General features: G+C 43.3%; 1 protein-coding gene across 1 annotated transcript in view; it reads left to right on the forward strand.

Annotated features, from left to right (window-relative positions):
- MNS1 (meiosis specific nuclear structural 1) overlaps window positions 1–23915 on the forward strand; it is a 122058-nt gene that overhangs the window by 41141 nt on the left and 57002 nt on the right. The window contains exons 4-6 of the mRNA XM_033920494.1: window positions 8050–8152; window positions 10066–10295; window positions 13573–13789. Of these exons, the coding sequence (XP_033776385.1) occupies window positions 8050–8152; window positions 10066–10295; window positions 13573–13789 (550 nt within the window). The remainder of the gene's footprint in view (window positions 1–8049; window positions 8153–10065; window positions 10296–13572; window positions 13790–23915) is intronic.

Genomic DNA, 23915 nt, shown 5'->3' on the forward strand with positions numbered 1-23915 from the left:
TGTTTCTGAGTGTGTGTGCGGGCCCGTTGCATTTTACTGATCCTGATGGGCTCCACTGGGTGGATCCTTTTGGTGGGTGAAGCAGATGGGGGGTTTTTGGGAAAGGGGATGAGGTGGGATTTGGGTGGGTTTGGTTTTTGGTGTGGTTTGGGGTATGTTTTTGATACTTGGGTGGGGGGATGTCCAGAGTTGCCTGGGAGAGTGGGGATGGCAGGTTTGATAGAGTCATTTTTCTTTTTTCAGTTAGATAATTCTGATTATTGTGTATTTCTGGTCACTTTGTGTATTGTAACCCTGGGGGAGGCTGGGCTCCCGGGGTCAGTTTTTCTAGATTATGGTTGGTATATATTTCCTGAGTTTACTGATGAGTGCGTCCTTTAGGCTGGTCTCCTGGAATGTGGGGGGTATCTCCTCTCCTGTTAAGCGACAGAAGATCCTTGCTGCGCTACAGCGTACTAAGGCAGATTTGGCGTGCCTCCAGGAGACCAGGCTTACGGATGAAGAACATTTGAAGTTACGTAGGTCCTGGGTGGGCGAGGTATTTTTTTCTTCCCCCACGGGGCGTCATGGAGGGGTGGCACTGCTCCTTCGTAAGTCTTCTCCTATTGGGGTCCAGGTCCTAGAAAAAGACACATGTGGACGTTATTTGTTGGTACGTTTGCAGATAGGGGGTATACGGTATTTGTTACTAGTGGTGTATGGGCCCAATTCAACCCCATTTCCTTTCTTTCAGAGTTTAATCGCGCTCCGCTCCAAATATCCTACTGAGCCTCTGCTGCTATTGGGTGATGTCAATTTAGTTATGGATCCTGATCTTGATAAGTCATCTACTCCTAGGACTTCTTTGGGGTCACGGGGGCTTCTCCTTTCAAATTTTTGCTCTACGTTAGATTTGGTGGACCCCTGGCGGTTATTGCATCCAGAGGTACGGGATTATACCCATCTGTCCCGTGCCCATGGAACATGGTCCCGCCTTGACTATGTCTTAGTGTCTTCCTCTTTATTCTCCCAGGTAAAGGCGGCTCGGGTAGGCTCGATTCAGATATCAGATCATGCCCCAGTTTGGGTCGACCTTCAATTGGAAGAGAATTTTGTCGGTCCTAGTCGTTGGCGATTTCCGGCTTATTTGAAGCAGGATACTGATTTTCAATCTTTCCTTTTGACGCAATGGGAGGAGTATGTTACCTATAATGAACAACATCGAGAAGACCCATCATTATTTTGGGAGGCAGCAAAATCTGTTCTCAGAGGCCAGGTTCTCTCTTATGTTTGTTCCCGCTCGCGGAGAATAAATAGAGCAATTGTAACTTTGGAGCGTACTTTACGGGTAGCTAAGAGAGCTTTCGTATCTTGTCCTTCGGCGACGAATAAAGAACAGTATTTGGCTGCGCAGACAGCGCTTAATTCTCTGTTACACTCGCGCTCCCAACGGTGGTCCACCTACCGCAAATTCAAATTTCAGCGATTTGGTAATAAACCTGGCCGACTGTTGGCAAAGATGGTAGATGAGTCCACGGGTAGGAAACCGATTTTGGCCTTACGTGCTGCGGGAGGGCGAGTGGTGACTCGCACTGATGCTATAGCGGAGGCCTTTCATGATTACTTTGCTGCTCAGTATAGTAGTCATTCAGCCTCCTCTGGGGATATGATTTCTGATTATCTTATATCTTCAGGGATGCCCACCTTGCCAGCAGAGGCAGTGTGTCGTTTGAATAGTCCTTTACAAGCGATTGAACTACAGCGGGCCATTAAGACTAGTAAGTTGGGTACAGCCCCAGGGCCCGATGGCTTTACAGTAGAATTTTATCGTATGTTGGAGCCTCATATATGTGGTCCTCTGCTTTCTTATTATAATACCGCTGTGCAGGAGGGTGCTTTCCCACGTTTTGCAAATGACGCGTCTATAGTATTGCTTCTTAAACCGGGTAAGCCATCTGAGCTTCCTGGTTCGTACCGTCCTATTTCGCTGCTTAATGTAGATGTTAAGCTTTTTTCTAGGATTTTAGCGGATAGACTTCTCCCTTTTATACCTAGTTTAATTCATACTGATCAGGTAGGATTTGTCCCTGGAAGACAATCTGTCTTGAATGTCCGTAAGATCTTGTTGGCCTTAGCCCACGCTCAGCAAGTTACACTCCCTACTTTGTTGGTAAGTCTTGATGCCGCCAAGGCATTCGACAATGTTGCCTGGGATTATCTTTTTCGTACCTTAGACTATCTTGGGATATCGGGTTTCTATCAAGCGGCTTTATGTTCTCTTTACGCTAATCCTACCGCCTCTTTGATAGTTAATGGCCGTCTTTCAAATACCTTTTCTATTAGAAGGGGAACACGACAGGGGTGCCCACTTTCCCCTTTACTTTTTATTCTTACTTTAGAGCCGTTATTATGTACTCTACGGCATTTTGGAGAGGTGCGTGGACTGACTATCGCGGGGCAGGAACTTAAAACCTTAGCTTTTGCGGATGATTTGTTGCTTATTTTAACGAATCCTGCTCACTCCTTAACTGTGGCGTTGGATCTCATTGCGGAATATGGATTTTTCTCAGGTTTTACCATTAATCTTGAAAAATCGGTGGCTTTGCCGTCTCATTCTTTTATTTGTGACCAGTGGGAGGGTGACTTTCCTTTAAAGTGGGCTGACGGGGCTATTAAATACTTGGGGGTGCATATTCCCGCGGATCTTTCTGTATTATATGATATTAATGTTCAGCCCTTATTTCATAATCTGACCGTGCGTTTACGTTTTTGGCAACCCTACCCTCTTTCTCTTATGGGAAGGGTGGCCCTTCTCAACATGATAGTTATTCCTACCTGGTTATATGTGTTTCAAGTGTTGCCGCTTTATTTATTGAGTCGGGATGAGACCAAATTTACCCGCTTGGTTCAGCACTTTTTATGGCGGGGCCGTCGTGCTCGGTTACCTTACCGACAGGTGGCGAAGCCTACTTATAAAGGGGGTCTGGGCTTGCTGAATCTGCGTTATCTCACCGTGGGCTGCGGTATGAGGCATATCAATGACTATTTCAGAGGTACGTCAGATTTTACTAACACGGTTTTAGAGCTGCAGAGTTTTTCAGGGGAGCATTTTAGTGCTTATTTACATTCAGTCCCCTCTATTCTTTCTTCGGATTTAAGGATCCGGGTGTTTGGCCTCCCCTTACGTCGAGTGTGGAAATGGGTATGTAAATTTCATAATATCAATAATAGAGAGTCTCCTTTTCTTCCTATCCGTTGGAATAATAATTTCTTACCCGGTACTAAAGGGTCCTGGTTTGCGAGGTGGGAGGCACGGGGGTTGCAATTTCTATTTCAATTACTGTTGGATGATGGTTCGATACACTCGTTTGACCAACTGTGTCAGGATCATGGTCTGGTGCTTGCGGATAGTTTTGCCTATTTGCAAATTAAACATTATGTGCACTCTTTGACCCGGGCTAATTTATGTCGTGTCAGATATGATTTATTATCTGAGGCCTATACCTTTGATTCTCAATTGAAGGTTCCTCTTCGAATCCATCATAGGCATTTACAGGATGCAACCCCCCTGCCTGGTTATGAGGGTCTTCAGACGTCATGGTCCCAAGATTTGGCGATGGTGTTCTCAGAAGACTTTCTTTCTCGTGCTGTAGCCAGACTGGTAATGTTACGGAAATACATGTATTTTTGGGAAATGCAATACAAATTGATATTTCGGGTGTATGTGTCGCCCCATAGGGCGTTTTGTGCAAAATTTCGTCCTACTGACTTATGTGACAAATGTGGCCAGGGACCTGCTACATTGGGACACATGTTATGGCACTGTTCCGCTGTTCAGGTCTTTTGGACCAGCCTTTTTGTATATATTGGGAACCTTTGGAGAGCATCAATCAGAGTGTCATCTACAGTGCTTTTTGGAGTTGTTCCCTCTCATCATCCTAGGTTGCCAGGATTGAGTGCTTTTCTTCGCTGGTCTGCTCTGATGGCGTTGAAGTGTATTCTCCTGCGGTGGTTGGATTTGGAAGCGCCGGATCTTTCTTTATGGCGTACACAGATGATTCTTCTCTTATCCTGGGAACGTAGAGACATTACTGACTTTTCATCTTTACGGGGACAGCGATTTACAACAGTGTGGGAGCCTTTTTGGAATACATTGACCTCGGTGGCCAGAAGTCGTCTTTTGAATTGCTGAATGTATAACTTGCTATTTTATTTCTTTTGTATATTGTGTGGGGAACTCTGGATTGGGGGGGTGGGGGGTGGGTGGAGGGCGTTTTTTCTTATAATTAACTTGGAGTGCTTCTTTTCTGGATGTTTCAGTTTTTGTGTTACTCCAATAAAAATTATTTGACTATAAAACATGAGCTGGATTTTTGTAAACAATGATGCAGAAAAATGGTAGGAAAAATCAGTGCTATTTTAGAATAGGTGCTCTGAAAAAGCATCCTTTATAGACTAGCACTATTCCCAACTTTGGGTGTGAGCACTTATGCCAACTGAAACCTGATATAAACCTTGGTGCGCAAGTTAAGCGCAGATCCCCGGAATTCTATAACACTGCACGCATCTTATGAGAACGCCTCTGACACTGTTCATGTCCTTCCCACGGGCTGCTTTTTATGGAATTTGGACATTAACAATAATTTAATTTTAATTGACATGTTAATCAGGTTGTGTGCACATCCCAAGATTGTGCCCATATTTAAGTGACCTTTATAGAATCCGGAGGTATATGCTGCTAGCTGGAGCCATTCTGTGTCTGAATTCCTTAAACACCTGTCCTTATCAAATCTGTTTGAAAGTCCAGGGCTTTGCAGGATATTTCCTAATACTATACAAACGGTTCTTTGTTAATCTCAAGTACTAAACTTTTAGGAGTCATTTAGTGGCATTCTAAAGTATTTTGTTAGACTGAATAGGCAGGAGCCATTCAGTCTTATCTGCACTAACATTCCCAGGGTCAGATTTGTTTAATATATATCCCAGCATCTTTTGCTGCACTCTGGACCTGCCAACACACAGTAATGTAATCTTGACATTTTCCCAATTTTTTTTTAATGTTTCAAGTGTATGGCCTTCGTTACCTGTCCATATGGCATTGACTCCTGCCCCTACTTTAGACACAGCAGTGGCCAGTTTGCCTTTCTATGAGGTCTCTCTTACCTCCAATAGTATACAGTATATTCTACTATTATCAGAAGGTCCCTTTGTCATGCCCAATAAGCAAGTCCCATTATGGGTCCAAACCTCGTGCCTTAGGTTGGGCAGCAACTACTGGGTGGGAAAACCCAATATGCCATCTCAGTGCCTGTCATAGAGAGAATGAACGGTGCATACGGGATGCAGGAAGTTTTCTGTGGAGGTTAAGGCTTAATGGTACCAGACTGCCATGAGTGGGGGGTATGAGTGTGTGGGAAGAAACCATATATTATAGCTGACCTTGATGTGCCACGAAGTAGACAATGCCAAATTGACACTTAACTAATTTGGCTAGAGATAGACACTGGAAAATCGTGTGCAACTATCTTAAAATATAGATGGTATTTTGTGGTATATGCACTGTAAAGAAATGTACTGTGTTTCATTCTGCATCATAGGAAAATCATAACAATCCAAGTGTATTTGCTCTGCAGCTCCTCAATATCTCTCCTCTCTTTATTTTTCCCTATACTCCGCCCTGTGCACTCTATTTGTTGAGCAAGCCTCTCTTATTTGTATCCTTCTTCTCCGCTGCCAACTCCCGTCTCTTCTGCCTTGCATGCCGTATGCCTGGAACAACCTACCTGACTCGGTACTTCAGGCTCTGTCTCTGGCCATATTTAAATCCAGGCTGAAAGCCCACTTTTTCAAAGCTTCTTTTAAGTCCTAATCCTACCAACTTGTAAAGCACCATATCTGTTTGTCATTTCCTCTTAGTCCCCTACCCCATCTACCCTTTGCAGTTTCCTGCATGAACAGTTTATATTTGATTCACTCTTTATTTCCTGTGTGTCTATCATATCATAATTGGATTTGAGCAGGGCCTTCTCTTACAAATTTATGTATAGCGCTGCGTGCATCTGGTAGCCCCATAGAAATAATAAATAGTAGTAGTTCATACATTCTGTTTGTTCATTAGATTGTGAGTGGTAGGCTGAAAACAAGTGGACCTGGAATGATAACCTGTGAAAAGGAACCACTTAGACCAGCAAGTCGGCTGTTTTTCATGCTAAAGAAAGGCAGGAAACAGTGATGAAGTGGGCCATCTTAGCAAAAAGATGTACTCAGTCCAGGCAACCAATTGTAAAATTACCCTCCTAATAAAACGTGTCTCCTTAGAGCAGGGATGTCAAAGTCCCTCCTCGAATGCTGCAATCCAGTCGGGTTTTCAGGATTTCCCCAATGAATATACATGAGATCTATTAACATACAATGAAAGCAGTGCATGCAAATAGATCTCATGCATATTCATTGGGGAAATCCTGAAAACCCGACTGGATTGCGGCCCTCGAGGAGGGACTTTGACACCCCTGCCTTAGAGTGTCAGGAGTTGTATGAGTGAATGTGAGGAAGTATATGGTATCTGTGTGGAGACTGGTATAGAGACTGAATTGTGCATCTCTGATTGTGTATGGATGGATTGGATGGGATAATACTGCCTTTATGTGGTTGCAATCAAAGCAGTTTACATATTACAGTATATACTTATTTTGTATATGGGGCAATGGAGGGTTAAGTGACTTGCCCAGAGTCACAAGGAGGTGCAGTGAGAATTGAACCCGGTTCCCCAGGTTGCACTAACCACTAGGGGTATGTATATGAGTGCAAATGGAAACTGTAGGTAAGTGCCTTGGGGGATGAATGGCAAGTGTGGAAGAAGATGGAGAGCTGGGGGGGAGGGTGAATGTCAAGAATTTTGTATATGGAATGAGCAAATGTAGAGTAGAGACTATTTGTGCAAGAGTGTCTTCTTTAGGGGAGTGGGATATGTGTGGGGGATATGGTGGGGGGAGGCGTTTGGAGGTGAGATGGGTGAGGTATACATTCTTGAGTTTTCTCCCTCCCCCTCCCCCTTCCATTTTCCCCACTTCCCTCACTTTCTGTTCTTGAACTTTCCTCCCATCCTTCATTGCTCCCTAACACACATTCCCTTTCTATTCCTTCCTTTTTATACTTACTACTGATTTCTTTGCTACAGTCATTCATTGCCTCCTCTTCTTCTGCAGAGTTTGGGATACCAGTGGCATCAGTTTTCTACCCTCTTATCTTTCAGTAATGGAGCCTGACTTTTCTGCCACCCCACTGCTTCCTCCCAGCTTCACTTTATGCATACATTTTGTTCATACACAAACAAACCTAGACAGTCTCACCAATAGGCACTATCCATGCAGAGAGAGGCACTTAAAATTAGACTGATGTCAGCTTCATGACTTGGCTGTGGTACAACACAATCAAATTTGAGTCTTTTATCTGAAAGAAAAGGCAGCTGTTGCTATTGTGGCACCCCTTGTTGGTGAAGTGCTGCTGAGAGGCGGAGAGTGAAGGAATTTCATTTAACTAGCTATCCTTCTGGACATAAAGGAGGTTAAAAACTAAAACATAAAGTATAGAGGAAAATATTTAATGTAAAGTGGACACAAAAAATGCTTCTTTCTTTCTATTATCTTTTCTTTCCATGTGCCTCTTCAAATGCTCTGGGTTGGCAGCTGAGTGCATAAGGGCTCATTGTCAGCCATCTTCGCATGAAATGCCAGGACAGCACATATAGCATACCATGCTTTATGTTGGGAACCTTTCTGATTAATTTTGTTTTGCCATCATATTCAGTTTGCTGTAAACTTGAAGCACTCGTACTCTTAAACTCGGACCTACAGTATGTTCAATACGTTTTCTTACTGGACTTAGGAGTTAAGATACCAGTGGCTTTGGACATAGTAAACATCACTATATAGATGAGAGACTCAAAACGTATATTTGTATTAAAATGTTTATAAAGGAACAGAATAATTTAAGCACATGACCATATAGCATCCCAGTATACAGTAATGAAAAGTTAGGAACAATAGTAAATGAGTGATTTGTTTCCCACAGTGAAGAACTTCGAGAGTTAGAAATCAGGTTAAAGTCTGCTTATTTGAACAAGGAACGAGCTAAACAGGTGGCAGAGAAAGAAGCTTTAAAGTATGAAGAGAGGGTAAGTTGTTTTGTTTTCTATCATATAATGTAGTTGCACCTCCTTCTTCAGCAGCTGTGAATGCTGCCTCCACAGTATTCCAAGCAAGCTCCATGTATAATATGAGTATCTTAAGTGATTTGGCCTTGATTGCTTGCCATCATTCACAACCATTTCCCTAGGCTGTTTCTTGTCCTCTGTTGCATCTGTAGGTTAGTGAAATAGATATAGATAACTTAGTTTATCACTTTTATTCTGCTAATCACACTGTATATGGGCAATATTCAAAGCCGATTATACATTCATAATGTCTATTTTCAAAAAATATATGGGGGTTAGTAGTCAGCCCGTAGTGGTAAATGGCCAACAGGGGGACTATGGTCATGTATGGTGGGGGTGTCCAGTCATAAAACTATATTTGCAAGAAGTAGAAAAACTACTAGTGAGAATCCTTTGGAAACATTGCCCATTATTGCCGGCATGTTATTTGTTAAATGCTCCCATACCTGGATTTACAAAACATGAGCACTTGTTTGTCTTGCAGTTATTCACAGCAGCCCGCTTGGTGTTAGCTGCCTCTTGGAAGAGTGCTCATAGGCCCGAATTACACAGAGTTCGAGCTAAGCTAGATTATATTCACCTAGTGTCCAAGCGAACACGTTTTTGTGGATATCTTTTGTTTCACGAGTAAATCAAGAAAAGTTTTGTTGTTTACCTGCAATTGCATCACTTTCTTTTCCAGAGATAAATAAAAAAAAAATTTGACATCGATATGTGAACATTTCTTAAGAAAGAACTGAATGTTTCATGGGGTGTCCTAATTTTCACATGACTGTATATTGAGTGCATACCATAAAGTCTGGGATAAATATGTAGAATGGAGACAATCTTAAAACTGAATGGATTGTGGAGATATTAGGGAGGGTTTGTTGTCTTTGTATGAGGTGGATCGATATTGGCAGTTGTGGGAGGACCCTTGAAACAGCAGTGGGCGAAACATGTTGGGTCCAACCCTCCCAAACCGAGCTAATTAAATAAAGACTGGAATGAAGACAGATGAACTAAGCTTTAAATAACAGCTACATAAAGCTAAGTTTTCAAAATATTTATTAAATCTTTATGAACTTGGTTTTAAAGAAAATGAATTGACTAAGCACTTTGTAGATAAGAATAGAAGAACTGTAGCATATAGCACGATACACTTTAAATGATTTAAAGTAAAAGGAAAATGATTTAAAAATTAGGAAAGAGCTGATGAGGAAATGACCACACAAAGCTCACCACTACGAAAGATATTTGATGCGGTGAAGTGGTGGGGCTGAGGCTCATAAATTTTCTGGTGAAAAGATCTAAAAGAATTTTTGGATGCTTAGAGTATCTATAATATAAATACTGCACAAATTTTTAATACTATTCTCCTCCTCCCCCTTTTTACAAAGCTGTGCGGCAAAAGCCCTGAAGCTCTTTAAATCCCTATGAGTATTGGGGCAGTTACCATAGTGACCCGCACTATTGGGCTTTGTATAATACAGATTAGAAAGTTTTAAAAACTTTTAAGTGGTTATATTTGTCATGGAAGAAATTAAGGGGTCCTTTTACTAACGCGTCCATAGACTATAATGGACATGTTAGCGTTTAGCGTGCGCTAAAACGGCTAACACGCCTTAGTAAAAGGACCCCTAAATGTTTTTCAGATTGTGATATTTGTACAGATCAAATGCATATTCAAGTTGTTAGTGCATTCTTTTAGTAAACAATCCCTGAATGATTTATCTGAAAATGTTGTTGTGTTTGAGCTTTTGAAACCACATCTGAATCCAAGACTTATCTGAAGAGGAAATTCTTGTAATCAAGAAAGGCCACTAGACACTGATAACTGACTAGCAAAGAATAACATTATCTGGTGTATTTGACAATATGTTGATGTTAAATAGAGACAAGATTCTGAACTAGCCCGACAAATGAAGGAAGTATTTGAAAACGGAACAGAAGAAGAGAGATTGAAAGAGAAGAAATATTATGAGGACAAGATAAATTATCAACAAGGATTAGAGAGACAGCTTGAGGAAATGGAACAGAAGAAGCAGATAGCTTACAAGGAATTCTTACGAGATAAACGACTAATTGATGAAATTGTAAGAAAGATCTACGAAGAAGACCAAGCGTAAGTTGTTCAAAAATCAGCATATTGTTCAAACAATAAGGAAACAGTTTCTTTTATCAACTGACAGTTGATATTTTTATCAGGATGTAGCTTTTACTAAAGAATTTTGAGCTGCAGCTGTTACATGGTGTTGCCATTTTACTTTCAAATGTTTTTTTTAGTGGTACAAACGTTTACTGGTGCACCAAAAATGTGAAATAACTCTATATAAAAAAAAATCAACTGTTTCTTTAGAAATGTTGAGTTCTAGTAGCCACTCTGATCTTGGAGAAGTGCGAGGATTTATGGATGATGATCCCTTGAAAGGATCAAAGAGAAGACCAGCACACTCCCACAAAACAAACACAAAGGAGCTCCTGAAAAGGAGTGGAAGCAACCAAAACAAGGAGCCAATAGAATAATGTTTTATTGAGCATTCCAACTAAAAAAAAAAAACAACAGACCCAACACTGTCAGTGGTTTGGCTTAAATGCCTTCATCAGGGTTCCTTTGTAATCCATATAAATGAACCTTATTTGAGGTTTGCTAGCAGATATATAAAGCGCTGGTAACAAGTATCCTTCAGTGGCTTTGTTGACAGCTGTCTGGGTGCTTAACACTACAGATATTCTCTCCTGCATACAGATAATTTGCATCAAATGCCTCCATTTTAAGTGCACACTCTATAATACATCTTGGATAATTCTTTTGTAATCCGCCTTGAACTGCAAGGTAATGGCGGAATAGAAATCCCTAATGTAATGTAATATATCGCATCTATCACTGGATAATTGGCAAATCACTTTCATCCCATTTAATTGTAATGTTTTCACCAAGACCGCAGCGACACCACACAAGACTCAAAAAGCTTTCATTGTCTTCAAGCTTTTTGTGTACAATTGTCATCGATCTTAACTACAGTTACTTCAGTCTTCTTTATCATCTTTCATATATAATTTTTAAATATAATTTCTAAATTTCATATAAATAAAGAACTTAACTTAGAGCTTGGTTGTGTTATCTGTTCCGTTGGCCAGGGGTACTATATATCCAACATGTTTCGGAAATGCTTTATCAAGGGTATCCCTCTCTCTGCTGCTACAGTCGCCATTCATATTGTCTGGAGCTGAAGAATGAAGCAGACTGCATTGGAAACATCAAGAATTCCTAAAAGGATGTACAGCACTTAAAATTGTGTTGTTAAGCAGCCTGACAACTGCCAACAAAGCTACTGAAGGGTACTTGTGCCAGCGCTTTATATATTCACTAGTGAAACTCAAATGTGGTTCTGTTATATGATTACATAGGAACCCATTGAAGGCATTTGAACTGAAACACAGACCATGTTGGGTCTGTTTTTGAGTTGGACCACTCAATAAAGTGATATTCTCCTGGCTCATTGGATATTGCCATTCAAAGATTTTCAAGACATTTCAAGTTGCTTCTTTATTTCTAGATCTAAAAATAAGGCCATGAAGTCTTCAAAGATTATACATGGCAGCATTATTTTTTCTGATTTCTTTAAAAAGTATATCACTACCGCCAAACACTTTCAGAAATGTATTTAGGCATACACATCTGGGTACCAGGATTGGAAGTTATCCAGGTACAGTGATATTTAGTGGGCAAAATTAGGACTGCTATTTATGTGTACCTACTTTCCTAGTTAGGTATATGGGCACTGGCATTGATTATTACTGGTGCTTGCATAACTTCCAGGACTATCCCAACTTCACTCTAGACTCCAGCATTGCCTGGACAGTGTCACAGTGGTGAGAGTTCATATTCAGCAGCACTTCCTGTTTAAGTACTGCTGAATATTGGTGTCCAACCAGCTTAACATGGTTTAATAGAAACATGATGGCAGATAAAGGCCAAATGACCCATTTAGCGACTAAACAATTAAGGGTAAAGTAAGGCAGGGATGTGGTTACATTTTGGCTCTTAGGGGCTCTGAGGGGTGTGGTTACATTTTGGCCTCTGAGCCTGGGCCCATTAGGCCTTGCAGGGATCTGTCCTTGGGTAAATATCGGTGGTGTGGTCAATTGGAATGTGCATTCATTTGAAGTGGCATATCCTACGTCATTTCATATGGCAGATAAAGGCCAAATGGCCCATCTAGTCTGCCTATTCGCAGTAACCATTATCTCTTGCTCTCTCTCTGAGAGATCTCACGTGCCTATCCCAGGCCCTCTTGAATTCAGAGACAGTCTCTGTTTCCACTACCTCTTCCGGGAGACTGTTCCACGCATCTACCACTGTTTCCGTAAAAAAGTACGGGGGAAGAAAATTTAAAAAAGGAAATAAGAGTATTGTAAATTCAGGTGTAGTTTATACAATTTTGGATTTTTGATTTCTCTTAGTAAAGCTGACAAGATAAAAACATCCCAGCTAGCTGCTTGGTTCAAGCTATACCACTGTAAGATAATCAGGGCTTGGGGGCAATGACATAGTAAAGGAGGGGTAGACTGCCCTGGGCGGTGTCGGGGGAGCAGCAGCACTTCTCCTCTTCTCCCCCCCCTCCTGTACCTCTAACTCTTCGCTGGCAGGAGCAGCATCTCCAACCTGCTGCTTGCACTGGCCTTGGCTCTCCCTCTAAAGTAACTTCTGGGTTGCGGAACCAGGAAGTGACCTCGGAGGGAGATCTTAAGCCAGCATGGAAATGCCAGTTGGAAATACTGTTTGTGCTGGCGAAGTTAAAGAGGTACAGGGGAGTGAAGGTGCACGTATGGCGGGTGGAGAGGAGGGCAGGGTGCCTCTGCCCCAGGCACCTCCTACCCTTGTTATGCCACTGCTTGAGGGGTAGTATAGTGGCAGCATTTTAGAACCCAGGAAGGAAGCAAAAATTGCTGTCTGTACTGTAGCAACTCCTGCTGACTGAAATGGTGTTGAGGAACAGTGTTACTTCAGCTTGTCTGCGGTGTTCTTTTCTCACATGTTTAAAGACAATAGACTGTTTTCAGTCCAATTCTTTATATGTGAGTTTGCAAACCATTGGACCCCTGAGGAAGGCGTGTTTGCCGAAACACGGACCGTGTAGGGTACGGTTGGATTTTTATCACAGTATTTTTTATCATTGTACTTTTTAAATTGAATTTTTATGGTTTTATATGTCAGTGTTTAATAAATTATCTCCAGAACATCTGTATCCACAGTTTTTGTTTTTGTTTTCATCGGAGGAGACTTCAGGCCAGCATAAGTACCTGAAAATCACCTAAGCGTGCTGTCTAGATTGGAGGATATGAAGGGAAAATAGAAAATAAAAAGGAAATAAAGCTTTCAACTTTTTTCTGTGCAGGGAGAGGCAACGTAAGTTAGAAAAAATTAATGCAACTCAAAGGTATATTGAAGAATTTAAACAGCAGCAGGCACAATGGAGAAGGCGAGAGCTTAAAAAAATGGATGAGGAAGACAGGATGATTCTGGAGTACGCAAACATGAAAGAGAGGAGAGAAGAAGATCGAATGGCAAGAGTCCAAGAACTTGAAGCAAGAAAATTGGTGCTTCAAAATAAGGTATTGAAGAGAGAGTAATTTTAATGTAATTTCTAGTGCAATAGGTGAGACATTCTAGACCAGTGGTCTCAAACTTGCGGGCCGGGGACCACATGTGGCCCGCCAGGTACTATTTTTGAGGCCCTCAGTATGTTTATCATAATCACAAAAGTAAAATAATTTAGTTTCTTGATCTTATGTCTATTTAGCTATAAATTACAATATTATTATTAAGACTTAGCCAAAAGGAAAGATTTATAAACTATAAAGAGTTTTACCTCATGCAAAATTGTCATTTCTTTAATAAGACATTAACTATTTTTTCTGCGGCACTCCAAGTACCTACAAATCCAAAATGTGGCCCTGCAAAGGGTTTGAGACCACTGATCTAGACCAGGGGTGTCAAAGTCCCTCCTCAAGGGCTGCAATCCAGTCCGGTTTTCAGGATTTTCCCAATGAATATACATGAGATCTATTTGCCTCCACTGCTTTCATTGTATACTAATAGATCTCATGCATATTCATTGGGGAAATCCTGAAAACCTGACTGGATTGCGGCCCTCGAGGAGGGACTTTGACATCCCTGATCTAGACAGTAGGGTTATTTCCTATGGCCGTGTGCTTCTGCAGAAGGAATTCACTCAGGATTTTTCACTCTGCCTGTTATACTTCACTGGGCTCTCTAGCTCCACCTTCAGTTCTTTCCTTCTGCACGCGTGCCTGCAGGAGTGTTTGTTCTGCTCTCCCCATTTTATTGTTTTTAATTTGATATAATTTTGTCCCCTTTTTAAGTAATTTAGTGCTTGAAGCAAATTTGAAGCTCTGCCTGCTTGAGAATTAAATACTTCAGTCTATAGGCGACAGGCTGATCCCTCTGGATACCTGTTAGCCAGCCTGTATAGTTTTCTCTGGAGCTCAGGGTTATCCCTGAGATGGTCTCATCTACTGTTAATCAGGGGTCGATCACAGGCTGTTAGGTGCCCTTAGAAGGCTTGGTGGTGTCTCGCAGGGTGCCAGCTGCATCGTCTGCCCATACTGGTGCACATCCGTTGGTCTGCAGGGTGGAGGTGTAATCAGACATAGGAGTCTGACTGGCAGCCCGAAAATCAGCTTTACAGAACCATTCCCAGCAGTGAATTTTCTCATCCAGCTACTTTGCGAGAGCTGAAAGAAGGCTACAGCACAGAACTTCTGTCAGGTTACAGTGAGTACACAGGCTGACATCTTGTGAGAGAAATTGGGGGAGGTTTGAAAAGTGGGTTTTGAGTGTTTCCCAAAAAATTGTGGTTTTTAGAGTTTGGGAAGTATGAAAAATTTCACAATTTTGGCGTTAATTTTTTTGACGGCAACCATCTTGGATTTTTTTTTTTGTGATCTTTTTTTTTTTTTTTTTGTAAAGCTCCCTGTTTCTTCAAAACTGCAAATTTTGCCTAGAAACCTGCTAGGATGAAGTCCTTGGACTCTCCTCGTGTGGATTCTTGCCATGATTGTGCATATTTAATGTCTTTAGAGCATTTTTGTATCATGAGCCGCGTGGCGCAGCCATGGGGGTCGCAGCGTCCAGCTTAGCCTCTCCTCCGCTGAAGCAGGTGACCAAATGCTCAGCTAGCCAGATGGGGTGGCCTTCATGACTTTCAGGGCTTTGCACAGCTAGTAAATTCCATCTGCCAGACCGTGGCCCTTTTGCAGCCTTGGAAACGCAAATTTTAGTCACCTTAGGGTAACTCTATCCCCCAGGAGCCAGATACTCTTTCTGAATGTTTTAAATTTTTTGTGGTCTGACTCAGAACCAGTGTTCTCCCCCTGCGCAGTCCCAGTCTGCCTCCATGTTATTTCTTAGTGGTGTTGCTCCTTTGGACATATCCTTGATTCACCCTACCACTGTGCTTGTGCTGCCTGACCCTGATCTGGGGGATCCTGATGCAGATGACTTGCTTGCTGACCCCTTATTTGCAGGTGCAGTGCTTCCCGGGGTGAGAGATAAGGGACAGTGTGCTAGATCTGTGGATCTCTCTGGGGTTTTTGGAGCCTGGTAAAGCTCTCGAGATCCTACCCTTTTTGAGTCTGTGGCTTTGCCGGACCTTATTTCTGAATCTTTGCAGAAGGTCCTTTTGGTTACTCTGTCCACTTCTTCCTTCTGGCTTTGTGGTGTGTTCTTGCAGTCTGCTACCTTGCTCTGGCACCCTCATATGTGCGTTCTGGTCTTGGAGCAGTTTGACTCTCTGGAGGGTGCTCTGAAAATTGCTAGTTATGTCACACTGGTATCCTGGCAAAGGAGCATCGGCAACTTTAGGATCAGTCCAGGCAGGATTCTTTGGTGGCGCAGGTGGCTAAACGTACCTCTTTCCCTAGTGTGGATGGTGTAGTGTTAGAAGATATGCAGGACCGCTGTGTGAATGTGGTCCTTGGGAAACTCTTTAATGCAGCTGCTTTAGGCATTAAAGCTGCCTAAGCAACATTTTTTATTGCACGCGCCTGTCTCAAATGTGCACACTAGAGAATGAGGCAGTGGTTCTCCCTCCTCAACTTTATTTTTTGGTGGGGATAGATTACATGGTGGATGCACTGTATGACCTTATGTGAGTTTGGCAAAGGTGTCATTGTACTCCTTTTCTGCCCACAGAATGCTTTGGTTCAGACTGTGGACTGGTGATTCCACATCCAAGGCTTCTTTGGCTAGACTGCCTTTTAAGGAGCAGTTATTGTTTGGCAAAGGTCTGGACGACCTCGTGGATTCTGAGATGGCCCAAACCCTCCTGGGGTTCTGGTTGTTCTACTTTTGTGGCTCACAGCGATTCTGACCATATGCGAGTGCCATGTCGCAGAGATTTTCACAGGGCTACCGATGATTGTATAATGGCATTCCCAGCCTTCCACCTCCAGTTCTGCGCCTCCTGCTGAAGAGGCACAGTGGTGCCAGGCTAAGGGATGCTCCTCTTCAGATAGGTCTTGGACATTATTTGGTCTTGCTACAAGCTGAAATTTGCTCGACCTCTGCAAGATTGTTTCATGGACTGTCGTTCAGGTTGCCCAGACAAAGTGCTTGGGATTTAAACCACCGTTCAGAGCTTGCTGGATATTTAAGCTATAGAGCCAGTACTGCTCGACCTCTCGGGCTCAGGCAGATACTCCATATACTTTATAGTGCCAAAGAAAGGCTCAGAAGATTGGAGGCCTATTCTGGATCTTTAGCACATGAATGCGGCTATCAAGATTCCCTGCTTCTGAATGGAGACTGTGCATTCGGTCATTGCAGCAGTGCATCCTTGCACATTCCCATTTTCCGGCCCACCGCAAATTTTTTGTGTTTTCATATTCTGGAACAGTATTACCAGTTCTCGTTTCTGCCCTTTGGGGTTGTGACAGTGCCCCGGGCCTTCACTGAGGTGATGGTGGTAGTGACAAAAGACGGGTCTTCAGGTCCACCCTTGCTTGGATGATTGGCTGATCAGTGCTCTCTCACTGACCAAGGGATGACACACGGTGGACCCTGCCTCCCACTCAGTCTCTGGAATATCTGGGAGTCCTTTTCAACAGGGTGGCGGGCTGGTTCTATCTACCAGAAGCCTGCAGGTAGAAGCTGTGTGTCTAGATTTCTTCCCTTCTAGAGTGGCTGGCTTCTTCGGCATGGGATTCTCTTCCAGTTCTGGGATCCATGGTTGCCACACTAGATGTAGTTCCTTGGGCAAGGGCGCTCATGTGTCCTCTTGAGTATGCTTTACTCTCTTGCTGGGCACAAGGATTCTTTGCTGCCTTGGACCATGCTTCTCTCACAGGGGCATACCACTATACATTGCCTCCTGGATCGTGCTGAGGAGCCCATTCTAATTGTTGTCCTGTTCAGAGGTGCTGGACGCCCTCTTGGCGAAAATGGTCAATCAACTGGTTGGAACTCAGAGCCATTCGACTAGCTCTGATGAGATTGCAGAAGACACTAGAGGCCAAGCGGTCCGGGTTTTCTCTGACAATGCGACATCAGTAGCCTACATCAATCACCAGGGAGGAACCAAGAGCACTCTTCTGGCTCAGGAAGCTCACCTTCTTTTTCTTTGGGCAGACCGTCATCTCCTAGGGCTCAAATTCTGATTCAATCTCCCCTTTTTTCTTAAAACGTTATTTCTCTTTTTTTGCCCTTTTATTCAGACTTTGATTGAAAACAGTTTAACTAATGGATTCATCCCGAAAGAATGGAAAGAGTCAGTTATCCATCCAATTATTAAAAAATCTTAAAGAATCAACTGCAACCGAATCAAACTACCGACCTATAGCCAACATTCTCTTTCTTGCTAAAAGAGTAGAAAAGGTCATTTTCAATCACATAACTGACTTTGTTGACAAAACACATGTCCTACATCCCAATCAGATGGGCTTTAGGACTAACCATTTGACAGAATACTCCATGATCGGCCTTACAACTAATATTCAGTACTATTTGGATTATCACAAATCTGTTCTTCTGGTATCACTCGATTTATCCTCAGCCTTTGACACTGATGACCATTATTTACTTATCAATAGATTATCCTCCATTGACATTTCAGACCAAGTATTGAATTAGTTCAAATCATATTTTCAGGATCGCTCATCCAAGGTTGTTTTCAACAACTCTACATCAAATAATTACTCTGATTCATTTGGTATACCTGGGGTTGGCCCCACTTTAACCTCATTTCCACGGCAAGAAACAAGAAAGTGAATTGTTTCTTCAGTTGAGGATCCAAGCCCAGCAGCGTGGGACTCAGCGCTCTGGTGGCCTCAAGAGATTCTCCTGTGTGTTTTCTTCCTTGGCCGGTGTTCAGCCAGGTTATTCGGAGGATCGCAGGTCATCTGGGCCACCTCATTCTGGTGGCTCCAGATTGGCCTCGCAGACCATGATACGCATATCTGATGCATCTGCACAAATGTCACAACCTTCAGCTGAGCGCCTATCCGGACTGTCTCACGCAGGGTCTGGTATCTATGGAGGAATCTGGGTCACATTGGTCTTATGGCATGGCTCTTGAGCACTCAGACTTAGAACATAAAGGATATTCTGCCCTGGTGGTTGATTCTGTTCTGAAGTCTATGAAGTTGTTTACGGTATTGGCTTCCGCTAAGGTATGGATTGCCTCCCAACATTAGTGTGCCCAGGACCAGGTGGACCCTTATTCAGCACCGATCTCGATGATTCTCACCTTTCTTCAGACTGGTTTGGATAAAGGCCTCTCTGTGGCTTCTCTTCAGTTCCAAGTGGCCGGGCTCTCCTGTTTTAGATCCCAGGAGTGTTGGTCTTCCTTGGCGTCTCATCCGGATATAGCTAGATTCTTGATGTTGTCTAGCCTTACCAAGGCTCTTTTTGAACCCCTTCGAGAGTCTTTCCTCTTGGACTTGACACTCGAGACCGTTTTTCTGGTCGCCATTAATTCAGCGCGTCATGTGTTGGAGCTGCAGGCTTTATCTTGCAGGGACTTTTTCCTCCGTATCTCAGAGGCGGGGGTTTCCCTTCAGACAGTCCTTTCCTTTCTGCCAAAGGTAGTTTTGGATTTCCATGTTAATCAGGAAGTGTGTTTGCCTGCCTTTCAACCGACAGATTCCAAAACACAGAACTACCTGTTGAAGAACCTGGATGTGCGTTATCTGGAGGTCACCAATGAGTTTCGTCTCTCTGACTATTTGTGCTGACTCATTCAGTTAAGCGGGGCGCTCCCGCTTCCAAGGCCCTGATTTCCAGATGGATCCAAAGGACTCGAAAAGAAGGTGGACAAACTTCAAACGGTAGATCAGGCATGGTCCCTACTGAAAAATACTATCACAGAAGCACAAGATCTCTACATTCCGAGGATTTCCAAAGATCGGAGATCAAAGAGCAAAAGAGAACCGGCATGGCTTACCAAACAGGTGAAGGAAGCCATAAAAGAAAAGAAGGACTCTTTCAAAAAATGGAAATACATAAAGACAACCGAAGCCTGGAACAAACATAAAGATGATCAGAAGAAATGTCACAAGGCGGTGAGAGATGCAAAACAGGAATATGAGGAAAAAATAGCCCAGGAGGCCAAAAACTTCAAGCCCTTCTTTAGATACGTGAAAGGGAAAAAACCTGCAAAAGAGGAAGTCGGACCCTTGGACGACCAGGGAAGAAAAGGGTACATCAAGGAAGATAAACAAATCGCAGACAAACTAAATTCCTTCTTTGCATCCGTCTTTACGAAGGAGGACACCTCAACAATACCTGAAGCGGAGAAAGTGTTTGCAGGAGAAATAGAAGACAGCCTCACCACAGTTGAAGTGGACTTAGACCAGATATACTATCAGATCGACAAACTTAAAAGTGACAAATCCCCTGGACCAGATGGAATTCACCCGAGAGTCTTAAAGGAATTGAAGGTTGAAATCGGAGAGTTATTGCAAAAACTTGCAAACCTGACAATCAGAACTGGACAGATACCGGACGACTGGAGGATAGCGAACGTCACCCCAATTTTCAAAAAAGGATCGAGAGGGGAACCGGGCAACTATAGACCTGTGAGTCTTCCGTCTGTCCCCGGCAAGATGGTTGAAGCACTGATCAAGGATAGCATGGTCCGGCACTTGGACGCACACGACTTGATGAAACCCAGTCAACACGGATTCAGGAAAGGGAAATCATGTTTGACGAATTTACTCCAATTTTTTGAGACCGTGAACGAGCAAATTGATAGTGGGAAGCCGGTGGACATAATATACTTGGACTTCCAGAAAGCGTTCGACAAAGTTCCACACGAAAGACTTCTCAGGAAACTACAAAGCCATGGCATAGAGGGGGATATACAAAGATGGATAGGCAAATGGCTGGAAAACCGAAAGCAGAGAATGGGCATAAATGGGAAGTTCTCCGACTGGGAGAAAGTGACTAGTGGTGTACCCCAGGGCTCGGTACTTGGGCTGATCCTTTTTAATATTTATATCAATGATCTGGAGGAAGGAACATCCAGTGAGATCATCAAGTTTGCAGACGATACAAAACTATGCCGGGCGATCAGATCGCATGAGGATAGAGAGAAACTCCAGAGCGACTTGTGTCGGTTAGAAACATGGGCGGAGAAATGGCAGATGAAGTTCAATGTGGAGAAATGCAAGGTAATGCATTTAGGCAATAAGAATAAGGAATACGAGTATACAATGTCAGGTGCAACTCTGGGGAAGAGTGAACAAGAAAAGGACCTGGGTGTACTGATAGATAGGACCCTGAAGCCGTCGGCACAGTGCGCGGCAGCAGCAAAGAAGGCAAATAGAATGTTGGGCATGATAAAGAAAGGAATCTCGAGTAGATCGGAGAAAGTTATAATGCCGCTTTATAGGGCAATGGTCAGACCACACTTGGAATACTGCGTCCAACATTGGTCTCCCTACCTAAAGAAGGATATAAAACTGCTGGAGAGGGTGCAGAGACGAGCAACAAAACTGGTGAAGGGTATGGAAAAACTGGAATATGAGGACAGACTTATAACACTGGGATTATTCTCCCTTGAGAAAAGGAGACTGCGTGGGGATATGATCGAGACCTTCAAAATACTGAAAGGAATCGACAAAATAGAGCAGAGAAGATTATTTACATTGTCCAATTTGACACGGACTAGAGGACATGTAATGAAGCTAAGGGGGGACAGGTTCAGGACTAATGTCAGGAAGTTCTGCTTCACTCAGAGAGTGGTTGACACCTGGAATGCCCTCCCAGATGAGATTATTGCGGAATCGACCGTCCTAGGCTTCAAGAGCAAACTAGATGCATATCTCCTTAAGAGAGGCATGTAAGGATATGGTGGACTATAAATTACGACAGGTGTACACCTGGCAGGGCCCCCGCGTGTGCAGATCGCCGGACTTGATGGAGCGAAGGTCTGATCCGGAGATGGCATTTCTTATGTTCTTATGTTCTTATGACCATTTTGTCAGCCTACATTCTTTCTGGGAAAGTCTCCTGTTTCCATCAAGGCGCATTCTATCAGGAGTGTGGTTTCTTCATGGGCTGAAGCTAAATCTCTCTCTCCTAAAGAGATTTGCAGAGTGGCAACGTGGTCTTCTCTTCACATGTTTGCTGAGTTCTACAGAGTGGACGTGACGGCAAGACAGGACGCTGCCTTTGGATCCTTGGTCTTAAGTGTCGGTGCAGCAAGCCTGTCCTAGCTTTTTGGGGGACTGCTTTTGTATGTCCCTACTGTCTAGAATATTTCACCTATTGCACTTGAAAAAAAGATTATGTACTTACCCTGGTAAGCTCTTTTCCAGTAGTTAGGTGAGACATTCTAGACTCCTGCCCTGTCCTTTCTACACCTGCCTACTTTTCAGTCTGTTTATGCTTCTCCAAGCTGATTCTTGGATGCCTATCTGCCCTAGAGGGCTGGGAAGAATTTGTATATATGTTTCAATTTATTGGGGAGTAGTTTCTGAGCTCCTTTCCAGCTTGTGTTGGCAGTTAATGGTACTATTTAGGCACTTTTTGAGCAGAACAATTTATTTAAGCCTGTTGCTACAGGTGCTTCTACTTCACATGTGCTGGGTAGCTCTACGTGCTTGGGTACTAACTGAAGGTGGAGCTAGAGAGTGCAGTGAAGTATAACAGAGGCAGAATGAAAAATTGAGTGAATGCCTTCTGCAGCAGCACGCAGCTATAGGGAAATAACCCTACTGTCTAGAACACAGGTGTCAAATACAAAGCCCGCAGGCCGAATCTGGCCATTTTATGCGGCCCGCAGTGACTGTGCGCTGGCTTGAGGGCAATGCAGCGTTTTCCTCATTGCCGCCCCCGGGTATTTTACTTTCTCACCGGCTCCTTCCTCCTCACTACCGCAATTGTTTTTGTGCGCAAAGCCGTGGGTGGCAGCTCCTCACATGTCCCACGTCTCATGTCGGAAAGAAAGCTTCCGGATTAGGCGTGGGACGCGCGTAGGAGCCGCTGTCCGCGGCTTTGTGCACAGAAAAGACTATGGCAGTGAGGAGGAGGGAGCAGGCCAGAAGGTAAACACCCGCTGGAGGGAGGCACCTAGTTGAAGCACTGAATGGAGGAAGGGATAGGGGCGTGTTGAGACTCAAGAGAATGAGGGAGCACAAACTTTGGACAAATGATTGAAGGAAGGAAGGAGAGAAAGAGGGGGGAGGGAGCATGAACTTGGAACATAGAATGAAGGGAAGGAGAGGGGAGCATGAGCCATAGAATGGAAAAATGGAGAGAGTGAGGGAAAGAGATGCTGAGGTGAGGGAGGGAATAGAAAGGGAGAATTGGGTGTCTGAGAGAGGGAAAGAGAGATGGTGCACATGAGACGATGAAGAAAGAGGAGAATTGTTGGGTAGAGAGTGGGAGGGAGAGAGAATTATTGGACATGGTGGTGGGAGAGGAGTGAGGTAGAGATGCATGGGGAAGAGAGAGATGTCAAACCACTGGAATGGGAAGGAGAGTGAGGGAGAGATGCCTGACCACGGAATGGAAGGGGAAGGAGGGGAAAGAGAGATGCCAGACCACAGAAAGGAGAGAGTTGTTGGACTTTGGGAAGAGGGAGGGAAAGAAAGAGAGATTCCAGGCTATGGGAAGGAAAGGAGAAAGATGCCAGACCATATGAGGGGGAAGGGGGAAGACAGAGTTGTCTGACCATGGGAGAGGGAGGAGATGGTGCACAGCAATGGGTGCAGGACAGAGGAGATAAAAAGACTTCTTATGGATAGATGGGAATAGGGGAGTAGAAAGAGGTAGGAGATGGTACACATGGATAGATGGGAAGGGAAGACATGGAAAAGTAGATAGATTTTGAGAAGAAAGCAGAAAAATGGAAGAAAGTTGAATGTTAATGTTAAAAGTTAATGCTAAAGATGGATATATGGCAGAAAGTGAAGGAGAGAAAAACAGCAAATGGATAAGGTGGCCCTGGATACACAGTTAAGAGCACAGACAAAAGGAAGCAGCCAGAGACTGGAAAAAGATGGTTTCAAAAACAAAATCACCAGACAACAAAGATAGGGTAAATGATTTTATTTTCAAGTTAGTGATTGAATTGTGTCAATTGGTCTTGAATGTCTCACCTATCTACTGGAAAAGAGCTTACCAGGGTAAGAACATATCTCTTTTTAGTTACTAGAAAGTAAAATAGCTGTATGCATATATAATTTGAAAAAAAGATGCCATATTTTTAATTGT

The sequence above is a fragment of the Geotrypetes seraphini genome, chromosome 14 (genome assembly GCF_902459505.1).
Source record: "Geotrypetes seraphini chromosome 14, aGeoSer1.1, whole genome shotgun sequence".
NCBI lineage: Eukaryota > Metazoa > Chordata > Amphibia > Gymnophiona > Dermophiidae > Geotrypetes > Geotrypetes seraphini.